Source organism: Giraffa tippelskirchi, chromosome 1 (assembly GCF_054371585.1).
Source record: "Giraffa tippelskirchi isolate mGirTip1 chromosome 1, T2T-mGirTip1v1.2.pri, whole genome shotgun sequence".
NCBI lineage: Eukaryota > Metazoa > Chordata > Mammalia > Artiodactyla > Giraffidae > Giraffa > Giraffa tippelskirchi.
In genome coordinates, this window is record NC_137275.1 from 90,308,244 (window position 1) to 90,321,120 (window position 12,877).

The following is a 12,877-nucleotide window of genomic DNA, read 5'->3' on the forward strand; positions in this document are numbered from 1 at the left end:
GAGTGTCCCAAGAGAAATGTCATATCATTTCTACCTTTAGGTACCACGGTTGGCTTCAAGCATTTCTGAAATTCAGAATCGAGTACTAGAAGAGGTTCAAAACCTGAATTTTGTAAAGGATAACAATGCTACCTTTATTGAGAGGAAACTTAGTTTTGAAAAGAAGAAGCCTGTGCAAACTCTGGTGAGTTTGGTAGCATTCAATAACAATGATGACTATCACTTCTTTTCCTTGTTCAAATCATAGTATGTCATTTTTCATATCACTTATTTCATTCTAATATCTTATAATTACCTACTTATTACACATAGAATTTCTCATTTACTTCTACCCTCTGCACTATGGACTCCATAAGGTCATAGGTTTTTATCTGTTTTGTACAAGATGTATACAAATCAAGTGCCTAAATGTGCTTGACACAGGTAGGCTCTGTATAAATACCTGGTAGGTGAACGAACAGAATTTTATAGAGCAAAATCATTACAGTTTAAACCTTACATTTTTCTAGATAAGGAATCCCATTCTGCAGAGATGAAGTGGCTTTCTCAATGTTACTTAGTAGTAGAGCTGGGACAGCGGCCAAGCCTCTTGACTTCTTCTAATTTACTGATATTATTTCCCAGAAAAATACATGCACATATACAATTTAATTAATTAAATATTATTTATCAAGTGCTTAATACCTAAGTGCCTACAACATGGCAAAAAATTTAAAAATGTTCAACAACCAAGAAGGATTAGAACCTCTGCCTTTTTATTCTCAGCCAAATTTTCTTTCTTCTCGACAACACTGCCCTCATGTGCTAACTAGAGAATTTTTCACCGCATAACTCAGCTAAATACTTTCACAATAATAGCCTGATCTATGCCTCAACATTGAAATAATCCCGAATTAATGTATGGCTTCAACATTTGAAAAAATCTCCAGAGAAGAAATACTTACCAGTATTTATTTGTGAGGATTTTATTATACATCTGTCTAAAAAAAATCTCTCCTAACTTTCCAGCCAGAAGTGCCACGCCAGACGGACACTCACCGCTCCAAACTTCTATCCACATACAGCACGGAGGAACTCTACCAAGCTAAGCGCAAGTGCAATGCTACACAAGAATATGACATCAATCTTCTGGAAGGGGAGTTGGTGGCTGTGATGGAACAGAAAGATCCACTGGGGAGTACCAGCAGGTGGCTTGTTGACACAGGAAGTGAGTTTTTTGCATAAGATGCAAAGAACTTCCACCTCTCTACTACTTGAGATCTTCCCAGGGGCTTCTGTGTGCTTCTCCAAGTGCAACTGTTTGGAAAGAGTATATAAGTAACCTTGTTTCTTCTTTTTATTCCCTACCCAGTTATAAAAGGATATGTGTATTCCTCCTTCCTAAAACCCTACAACCCCGCAAGATTGCAGAAGGTGGATGCTGAGAACAGGTTCTGTGATGATGATTTTGATAACATCAGCCTCTTTGTGTCCTCACGGCCAGCCAGGGAGAGTGTCACAGGCACCCCAGAAGGGAGCATAAGTGGTAGCAGCTCATCTCTTAGTGGAACATGTGGGAAGTCTGAAACAAATGGTACTGACGTTGACAGTTTTCAAGAGGTAGATGAACAGGTAAGAATTTGAATCTTGATGTGAAGATGCTTGGCTGTTCAAATCATGAAATATGTTCTCTCTTACTGTGAGACTCTGAAGTGTCAGCTTCCATTTTGTGTACCTTTTTCAAGGGATTTAATCCTCTGAGCCTGTTAACTCAAATGAGGAAAAGAAGACAGTAATTCCCACTTGACCAAATTGATGGAGGATTAGAGATAATGTGTAAGTGAGCTATCTATGAATCGGTTGTTTTTAATCTCTAGCATAACACCACCATATAATGACATATACTATATACTGAAACTTTTAAAAGCTACCATTCCCCCATTTAATCAGTACAAAGTCTGTTGGCATAATCCTTTCCCAAAATGGTGAGTTAACTACTATACAGGGTTCCTTTTGCTACCTCAGAAAGTTTCAATATATTTGTTAATCCCCAGTGGTGACCAATTAACTGGTTCCTTTTTTTAAACTTGCTTTTTTTCTTTAGTGGCTTTTTTATTAATTAATATTAATGTCTTTAAAAAAAAATAAGGTTAATACATGTTATCTGTGAAAAGTTAAAACAGTAGAAAGATATATGTAAATTAAAAGTAAAGGTCTTTATTCTCTCCTCAGTCCTACTTTGCAGAGATAACATGCAGGTATATCTTTTCAAATACTGTATTTATATGAGTAGATTTATACTTACATGAGTGGGAACATATATGTTGTACATAATTTTTTTCACTTAACAATATATCTTAGACACAACCATACTTAAATATCTACCTTCTTCCTTAACAAATTCTGCATAGTACTTCATTATTCAGATATATCACAGTTTATGTAACTATTACCATAATAATAGACATTCAGAATATTTTGAGGTTTTTTAAAATTTCAGACAATATTTCAAACAATTTCAGGCAAGATTCTTATTCATCTATTTTTATACACTTAAATGAGTATATCTGTAAGGCAAGTCCTTAAAAATATTGGAGCATCAAAGGAGATATATATTTAAAGTCTTGATAGACAGTGCCATACTGCTCTTCAAAAATATTTTATCTATTCAATTTCTTTCATCAACAATGCACTGAATGCTGTCCAATTCATGTCTGAAACTTTAAAAATGGTTTTATTAAGTTCTTACTTACATACCATAAAATGTATGCAATTTAAGTATACAATTCACTGACTTTTTAGTATACTAACAGTTACATAAATTCAACTTTAGAACATTTCCTTTACCCTAAAAGATTCTTTGCACTCATTTGTAGCCCTTCCTCTTTCCCACTTTTAGCCCCACGAAATCTTTAATCTACTTTTTTCCTCCACAGATCTGCTTTCTTTGTATTTTTTGTATTAATGAAATCACACAGTATGTGGTGTTTTACAGACAGCTTCTTTCACTTAGCTTGTTTTTTGAGATTCACCCATGTTGTAGTATGGATATGTAGTTTGTTGCTTTTTATTGCCTAATAGTATTTTATTCTTCGAATATAGCTTATTTTGTTTATCCATTCACCAAATGATGGACATCTGGGATAACTTCTATTATGAATAATGCTGCTATGAACATTTTTGTGCAAGTCTTCATGTAAATTTCATTTTTCTTGAGTGGAATTGCTTATTGGCACCATTAAATTTTTAGAAAACTGCCAAGCTGTTTTTCAAAGTGATTGCACCATTTTATGTATCCAACAACAATCTATAAGGATTGTGAATTGTAGTTGCTTCCCATTCTTGCCTTATTGCCTTTTTTCTTTTTCATCACAGCCATCTTAATGGAAGTTAAGTGGTATCTCATTGTAGTTTCGATTTACATTTCTCTAATGACTAATACTGTTGAATATCTTTCATGTTCTTATTGGCCATTCCTGTGTTTTTTTTTTTTTTGATGAAATGTCTTTTCGGGTATTTGCCCATTTAAAAAATTGGGTTCACTTCTATTCTTATTATCCAGTTTTAAGAATTCTTTATCTATTCTGGGTACAGTTCTTTATCAGATATGTAATTTGCAAGTATTTTCTCCCAGCCATGCCTGATTCTAAACTCATCTCTACATTCCTGTGTGTTTTTACCACTTTTCTGTCTTGAAGTTTCAAAACCCTGTTTTTCACTTATTCAGTCTCTTAGCTTATTCAGAGTTTTTATATGGCAATATAATGTAAAAATACCAACTGACTAATGAATTTTTATCAGTGAAATCCATATACTTGATTAAATGTCCTGGCTGACTTTGCCTTATCTCAGTAACCTGGAAGGACAGACATTGGAGGATGAAATTTGTGAAGACACCTTAAAGCTGGTTTGATGCTGAGTTCTAGTTTTTACTTGGCTTTACAGGAACTTTTAGATTAAGTGCCTCACTTAGGCTCAGCATGGATTTTGTAGTTTAAAACTGCATCTAGTGCCTACTAGCTGCTGCTACTGCAGAGTAATTAACTGCTTTGAGTAATCCTATCAACATGTATCATGGGAATTAGGTCCATTAGAAGTTTCCATTCCTGAGGGGAAAAAATAAGAATTTTCTTTTGCTCAAAACAAAGTATATTAACGATATCTTTCCAAAGTGCTCCTTTGTTCTCCTTTTCCTCTGAGTTTCAAACCAATTCAAAATAGACTATGGTGTCATGGATATAAACACAAATATTATTACTGGTACAACTGAATTAGAAAAGGCAGCTTGGATCTGTGAACACATAGGATCCCCTGTACCCTTCCTTTGACTTGAAATAACCCAACTCAAATTTCAGATTTCTTCCATTAAATAATAATGGCATGGTCTGTATTAGTTTTCTATGCTGCATAACAAATTATCACAAACTAAGTAGCTTAAAACAACATAAATTTATTATCTCATCATTTTCTCGGTTAGAAGTCCAGACCACAGCTTAGCTCGGTGCTTGGCCTGGAATCTCAGAGTGCTGCAGTCTAGACATTTGCTTGGCTGTGCTCCTTTCCGAAATTCAAGTTTCTCTTCCAAGCTCGTGGTGATGGCAGAATTTAATTCCTTGTTCCAGTAAGACCAAGGCTTCCATTTTCTTGCTGGCACAATCTTTGGTATTTCTCAAAGAAGACCAAGTTTAATAATGGCTAAAATCCAGTTTTAGAGGGAAGTAATGTCTGAGAATCAGTGCTCTTTTCTTTTTCCATGTGAATAATACTGAGAACATACTTTTTGACTTCTAAAAAGTTGTTTTTTTGTACTAATTCTAGATTCACTATCTGATCTCCCCTCTTTATGTTTTTCAACTGCTTATGATAATAATGCTATATGTTTAGCATGTAATCATTTAAACAGTGCTTCAAAAGTTAGAAGGCTATACCATAATGTATCTAACTAGTCATTAAAATGATGCTTTAGAGAGCTATTTATTGACATGAAAAGATTTTAAAATATATCTTGAAGTGAAAAAGCAGGTTGCAAAATTATGTGTACTATAATTACATGCTTAATACCACTTTAGGTAGGTAGGTAGAAAGAAAAGAAGAGGACAAAGAAGAAAGGATAAAAGAAAAACAAGGTATTCACAGAAATTGGGTAAATTTTTTTGTGCTTACCTTTATTTAAAACTTTTTTCTTTTATAAAAATTACTTGCGTGATAACAATTCATAATTGTTAACTAAAGAACATGAAGGCTTGCTTTTATGGGTGAGAGAGAATGAGCATTTTTCATGCAATATCACTATCTTGGCTTCCTGAGCTAATATGATATAATACTGTAAATGCTGGTTTTGCAGATTTTTAGTTTTGGAAAGGAAGATTAAAATACATTATGATTTTAGTTGTTGCTAATTAGAGAACTGGGATGAAATCAGTAAAATGAGATTCAGTAAAGATAGGTAATGTGGCTCACTAAGAGAGGAATAATTAAATGCACAATTATAGAATAAGGAAATGCTGAATTGGCAGTGGCACCACAAGGAAAGAGCTGGTGGTTGTAAACAGTAAGTAATAAATTGGGTATGAGTCAATAATACAATAATATGGGGTGTTATTAAAAAAAGGAAATGTTGTGGAGAACTGGATTGTAGTCACAGAATATTGTACATAAAATGAACCAGAGCTTTACATACTGCAAAGAAGTAATTAATAAAATATATTTTACTGAATGCCAAGGAAAGGATCAGATGATTATGGCTTAAATTTCCAAAACTGTAATAATAAATGTGTCTGGACCAAAACATAGTAACATTGAAAGTTGAAGGATACAGTTTAGAACAATGAAAACAATTTTTAAAAAGAGAGAAAACCTTTAGCTGTTAAATCCATAACAAACTAAAAATTTCTAACTTGTAGTCAAATGTTATCAACTACTGTCTCTTTAAAAGCAGATTTACTTCCATTTTAAATACTTATCTTAGTTAAATGGAAGCACAAACATATCTAAAAACTGAAAAATTCTCATTCTAAGGTAATTTTGGACTATGATCATCTAAAGTATTCAAAGTGTGTAATTTTGTAATTTAAATTTAAAATTTTATGAGTGTTTATATTGAATGTTTAAAATATAAGCTTTGCTAGGTAGATTTGATATTCCCCTTGAGAGTATATGTGCCAAATTGAATGACCACCACAAATGTTTAGGAATCATGTATTAGTAGGTAATTTGACTTGATAAAAAATCTATAGCTGCACTGATAAAGTATGTATATTATGTATGCATGCATGCATGCTAAGTTGCTTCAGTTGTGTCCGGCTCTGTGCACATCTATGGACTACAGCCTGCCAAGCTCCTCTGGCCATGGGATTCTCCAGGCAAAGATACTGGAGCGAGTTACCATGCCCTCCTCCAGGGGATATTCCCGACCCAGGGATCGAACTCGTGTCTCTTGTCTACTTGCATTGGGAGGCAGGTTCTTAACCACTAGCGCAACCTAGGAAGCCCCAAAATATGTATAAAAATTGCAAAAGATGGCTAGCAACTACTAATGTGGGCTCTTTAAAGATTATTGCAGAAGCTGTATTATGATACATCATATTAGTGAAAGCTTTTGCAAACCAAATCTTCCACTCTGTTCTTATGGATATATTCAATGCCTTCAGTTTCTAAACAACAAAAACAGCAGCAGCAGTATATTAGAGATTCCAGTCCCTTTCTACAAGAATACACTCTGCACATCCTTGTTAGAACAAGAGTTTGGTTCCTAAAGTACTATGAGAAATGAATGAAGCACACGATTTGCAGTTGGAAGATACAGTCCAAGTAGTACCAACTAGCTCTATGATTAAGAGCATGTTACTTCTCCAAGTTTCATCTCACACCGTTGTTAAGGATACAGCACATTTGACATGTACACTGTTGTGAGAGCTATAAAAGGTGGTCATTATTGCTACCATCTGAGATAGGAATAGCAGACCACCTTACCTGCCTCCTGAGAAATCTGTATGCAGGTCAAGAAGCAATAGAACTGGACATGCAACAACAGACTGGTTCCAAACAGGAAAAGGAGTACGTCAAGGCTGTATATTGTCACCCTGCTTATTTAACTTATATGCAGAGTACATCATGTGAAATGCTGGGCTGGATGAAGCAAAGCTGGAATCAAGATTGCCAGGAGAAATATCAATAATCTCAGATACACAGGTGACACCAACCTTATGGCAGAAAGCAAAGAAGAACTAAAGAGCCTCTTGATGAAAGTGAAAGGGGAGTAAAAATGTTGCCTTCAACTTCAACATTCAGAAAACTAAGATCACGGCATCTCGTTCCATCACTTCATGGCAAATAGATGCGGAAACAATGGAAACATTGAGAGACTATTTTTGGGGGCTCCAAAATCACTGCAGATGGTGACTACAGCCATGAAATTAAAAGACGCTTGCTCCTTGGAAGGAAAGCTATGACCAACCTAGACAGCATACTAAAAAGCAGAGACATTACTTTACCAACAAAGGTCTGTCTAGTCAAAGCTTTGGTTTTTCTAGTAGTCATGTATGGATGTGAGAGTTGGACTATAAAGAAAGCTGAGTGCTGAAGAATTGATGCTTTTGAACTGTGGTGTTGGAGAAGACTCTTGACAGTCCCTTCGAATGCAAGGAGATCCAACCAGTCAATTTAAAGGAAATCAGCCTTAAATATTCATTGGAAGGACTGATGCTGAAGTTGAAACTCCAATACTTTGGCAACCTGATGCGAACAACCGACTCACTGGAAAAGACCCTGATGCTGAGAAAGATTGAAGGTGGGAGGAGAAGGGGATGACGGAGAATGAGATGGTTGGATGGCATCACTGACGCGATGGACATGAGTTTGAGTAGGCTCCGGGAGTTGGTGATGGACAGTGAAGCCTGGCATGCTGCAGTCTATGGGGTCGCAAAGAGTCAGACACAACTGAGTGACTGAACTGAACTGAACTGATTGTTACCATTCCATTGCTCAAGAATTTATGGCATCTCCCTTTTGGTTTTCTCTTTACTTCTTTAAATTGCAAAGAGATACATACCCACCAATCTGTCTTGTATACATCTTGTATGACTCAAGATGATCTCATGTGTTCTTGTATGATATCCAAGCCTTTCAGCCTTACTTTCAAAACAAACCAACATATATTTGAATTCCTACTATGTATCACTGATGTGGTCAATGGAGAAAAGTTAAAATGTGGTTCCTCTCCCTGAGGTGGAGCTCATGCTAGAGCTGTTGAAATGATACATGTCAGTGGTATCAGAATACCATCAAAAGTTCAAGATCTAAAGAACAGCTTATGCTGTATCTGCACCATTGACCCTTGAACAACTCTGGGATGAGGGAGCTGACCCCTGGGCAGCTGAAAATCCACAAAACATTTTGATTCCCCCCAAACCTAACTACTAATAGTCTACTTTGACTAGAAGCCTTAATGATGATATAAACACTTGATTAACATATATTTTATATGTTTATTATATATATATATACATACATACAATAAAGCTAGAAAAAATGTTATTAAGAAAATCATACGGAAAAGAATACATTTAAAATAGTAAAGTATTTACCAATACTGTAAGTTTATGTCATTTGTTTACAAAATGAATCCTTTCTTAATACATCAACATTGTATGATATAAAACAAATGTAATTTTATTTGCATTACTAATGCTAGACATCAGAAATGAAAAAATTACATAAAAAAGAAATTCATATTTATTTACAGGTGTAACGATTCATGCATTGAAAACAAAGCAGCACTCAGATTGTTTTATGGTAGCCTAGTATAATCATGATTGCTTCACAGTGGCCTAACCTATTCACTAATGACTAAATCATAAAAATTTTTGGCATATAGTATTACGGTCATAGTCATAGTATTGGGTGGGCCAAAAAGTTTGTTCGGGTGTTTCTGCAAAACCCAAAGAAACCCGAACAAACTTTTTGGCCCACCAATACAAACTGGAAATGTTACACTTTTTAAAAAATCACTTACCTGTGATGATAGGCTGATATGCAGTCTCTTCAGTTATGAGAGGCATACTGAACGGTAATATAATTCTTTGAAAGCAAAGTTATAAAACAGTAAGAAAACTAACATTATTAATTTTATATTAAATATCACTCATGCTTTAGTAATTTAGTATTTTATGCATTCATGACATCTTATTTATTATTTTTTCAGTATTTCTTAACTATGTGGTTCATCTGTGAGTTTTTTCAAATAGTCACAAATCTCCCCAATTTTTTCCGATATGCTGCTGCTAAGTCGCTTCAGTCGTGTCCGACTCTGTGCGACCCCATAGACGGCAGCCCACCAGGCTCCGCCGTCCCTGGGATTCTCCAGGCAAGAACACTGGAGTGGGTTGCCTTTCCTTCTCCAATGCATGAAAGTGAAAGTGAAGTCGCTCAGTCGTGTCCGACTCTTAGCGACCCCATGGACTGCAGCCTACCAGGCTCCTCTGTCCATGGGATTTTCCAGGCAAGAGTACTGGAGTGGGGTGCCATTGCCATTTACTGAAAAAAAGTGTGTAAGTGGATCCACTCAGTTGGGTATTACCCAAGGATAAACTGTAGTCCCTGCTCCACAACCCAGTCTCCTGCTCAATGGATTTATCTTATTTCTCATTTCTTTTTTATCCTGACATCAATTTTGAGAAAGCTAATCTGCTTGCCTTTCCCATGTATGGTTTCCATGTATTCATCTCTGTACCTTTGAATAGGAAATATCTACCCTCTTTATTAACTTTGTGACCTATAAAAGGTTACTTCTTCCAAATCCCAGCTCACAAATTAACTTACATATGTGTATATATATCACCTGCATTTGCAGGGTGTTTTTTGTTTGTTTGTTTTGCTTTGTTGTTTTTGCATGTACCCCCATTTTTTCAGCATTTTTTTCCCTAGTGGGGTTGTAAGTGCTCTGACAACATAATATCTGGCAACTAATAGACACATGGTAAATTTTAATTAAATAAATGAATGAATAAATACTGTTAGTTGACTGCTTAATTTTATAACATAACTAAACATTTTTATTAACAGTCTTAGTGGAAGAGGGACTAAACACTTACTTAGAGGCTTCTTATGCATCTAATAATTATGAAGTTTTCTTTTAAGGTTAAAGAAAAATTCTGGTCACTCAAATAATTTAAAATTATAAATTTAATACTTTTTCATTATAAAAGTTTATAAAATAAGAAAACAAAAACAAATAAAACTTTAGTAATACTTCTAAATCTTGGAAATCTTCATTATGTTTGTCTAAAATTTTAGGTTCTACTTCTAATAATTACACTATTCAAAGAAAACCATCTAACAGTATTAGACTTATATTGTACATCTGGTTTCTTTTTGACTGAGTATTTTATCATAAGCATTTTCCTGTGTTGTTTCAGAAAACAGTATTTTTATGACTACAAATTTCCTTAGTGTAAGCATCTAGAATTTAACTATTGTTTACTGAACCTTTAATGTTATTCCACCTCCCTCCCACATTTCACCTTATAGGTGGGTATTACATTAACATTATTATGTAATAATCTCTGCCAGTGTTTCTATTTCTGTAGGAGACTCTTTTAGCTATTACTGAATCAAAAAAAGCTAACGTTAAAAAGATTTAATAAAAAGTGCCAAATTGCCTTCAAGAATGAATAATTTAGACTCTTTCCAACAGAATAGTAAGAATGGCAATTTCACTGTGTTCATTTTGGACCATACTTTGGCAAAATAAATCCAACAAAGGAGTTGGGGAAATGTAACTTTAGGAAACTTCTAAATCTTGGAAATCTTTATTATGTTTGTCTAAATTTTTAGGTTCTACTTCTAATAATATCATTTGCTTCTTTGTCTAGATTTTCTATGCAGTTCATGCCTTTCAAGCACGGAGTGACCGTGAACTTAGCCTTCAGGAATACCAAAGAGTTCATATACTTAGATTTTGTGACCTAAGTGGTAATAAAGAGTGGTGGTTAGCTGAAGTTCAAGGACAGAAAGGCTATGTTCCAGCTAACTACCTTGGAAAGATGACTTATGCTTAAGAAAATAAGCCTTGGACTTTCATTTTATGGCAAGTTGTTGATTGACTACCTCATAAAATTGCCATTACAAAATGTTGCCCTAGAAATCAAGAAACCTCCAAACTATTAATACAAGAACTGACACCATTTCAGATTTGAAGGAAGACTATGTTTCCAAACAAGATTATTTCAAAATGTACTATAAGGAATACATGTTGAAGGAAACACTAAACAAACAGAACGGCAAAACAAACAGCCAAAGCTCCAACTATCAACTCCTTAAAAGTGATCTTCTTAAAGGGTAAATGTATTCTTTATCATCATGAGGCTGGATCTAAAGATAAAGTTTTTTTAATTTGCTGTATTTTATTTTTCTGTACGATACATTTTGCCTTAAATGTTTTTTTTTTTGTATTTTTCTCTTTTGAACATGCATGCATGTATATACCTACACACACATATATACCATAACATTACATGGTTTACACACATGTGTACTATGTGGTACAGATTATATATATATATGCATGAACCAGGGAGTGTACCAAAAAGATGTAAGAACAGAAATTGATTACTTAATTAACAGTCAACTAGAAGCCTGTGGACTCTCTCTTTAATGGAAGTTTTGAATTAAAAAAAATCCTGAATAACATAATGGTAATATCTAAAATTTACTGAATGCATATCAAATGCCAGACATTATTATAAATGCTTTATATGTGGTAAATTATTTGATACTCAAAACATTATGAAGAAACTATGGCCTAAATAGATGAAGTAATTTATTTAGCCCAAGTTACATTGCTAGTAAGAGTAGGGCTGAAATTCAAACCTAGATCTAGTTATGAGGTCCATACCCCTAAACACTACATGGTATATATTTACTATCAGCAAAGAACATAGTGATAAAAATAATCAACACTGGTGAGGACTATCTTCCTCTTAGGTCCATATTTAAGTACTGAGAAGTTTTTCAAAATCAAGGGCTATTGGAACTTCCATGATTAGCTTAGAGAATAGGAAGTACCTAAGTTCATTATTTTTATTTTTTGCTTAAACATTGTTGAAAATGAAATTGTTAAAAAACTATCCTACATGATCACTAACGATACTTTAATGAGAAAATGTTTTTGGATCAATCATGTAGATGATGAATGAGGAATGTGTGTTCCATGTTCTGAGCCAAGATGTAAATATTTTTAGTTGCTGATTTGTACTTAGACAAGGCAGGCATTAAGGATAGCATTTGCTGTAACACAATGTCCTGGGACACTGAACTTTCATCTAGGAATAGCTCAGAACTGTCCTCTAAGATTTCAGGCATACTTTGTCCCAAGATATTTTAGTGAACTAGAGATGTTTCTTTGGAACAGAAAAAAAGACTAAATTTGACTATGTGGTTTCTTTTAAAAAACAAACTAAGGTAGATTTTCATTGTCCATATAAAATGTGTTAATATATTAAATTTTACAACTTTAAAGTTAAAATTACTATCAAAGATTTGATCTCAATAATACATATTGTTACATATATTACTGAGGAGTACAAAAAAATTAAGAATGAAGAATGCTTCATTCTTTCAGAGAGCTGTTGACTTTTAACATACACAGGACATGTACAACCATAGAAATTCATGAGAAGACATTACATGACAGAAAAATCTATATTTTATGTTTCTAAAATTCTTCAACAAGGTTTATCAGGTTCTATTTATAAGTTGTTTCTGCATAAACTCTTTTTTGTTTGTTTTGATCTGGGTACCAAAAGAAGATTGGATATACAGCAACTTTTTGTCCTTTGTATTCAATAGTGAAACGTAAGTAAATTCCAGTTTGCTTAGGGTAAAGCAAAAGGAAATCCAA

The 12,877-nt window shown here is 34.2% G+C and overlaps 1 protein-coding gene across 1 annotated transcript in view; it reads left to right on the forward strand.

The window, feature by feature from the left end:
* Positions 1 to 11,379, forward strand: part of ARHGEF38 (Rho guanine nucleotide exchange factor 38) — a 139,381-nt gene extending 128,002 nt beyond the window's left edge. The window contains exons 11-14 of the mRNA XM_081484065.1: positions 41 to 184; positions 1,009 to 1,207; positions 1,352 to 1,611; positions 10,851 to 11,379. Of these exons, the coding sequence (XP_081340191.1) occupies positions 41 to 184; positions 1,009 to 1,207; positions 1,352 to 1,611; positions 10,851 to 11,036 (789 nt within the window). The 3' untranslated portion in view covers positions 11,037 to 11,379. The remainder of the gene's footprint in view (positions 1 to 40; positions 185 to 1,008; positions 1,208 to 1,351; positions 1,612 to 10,850) is intronic.
* Positions 11,380 to 12,877: the final 1,498 nt, after the last annotated feature.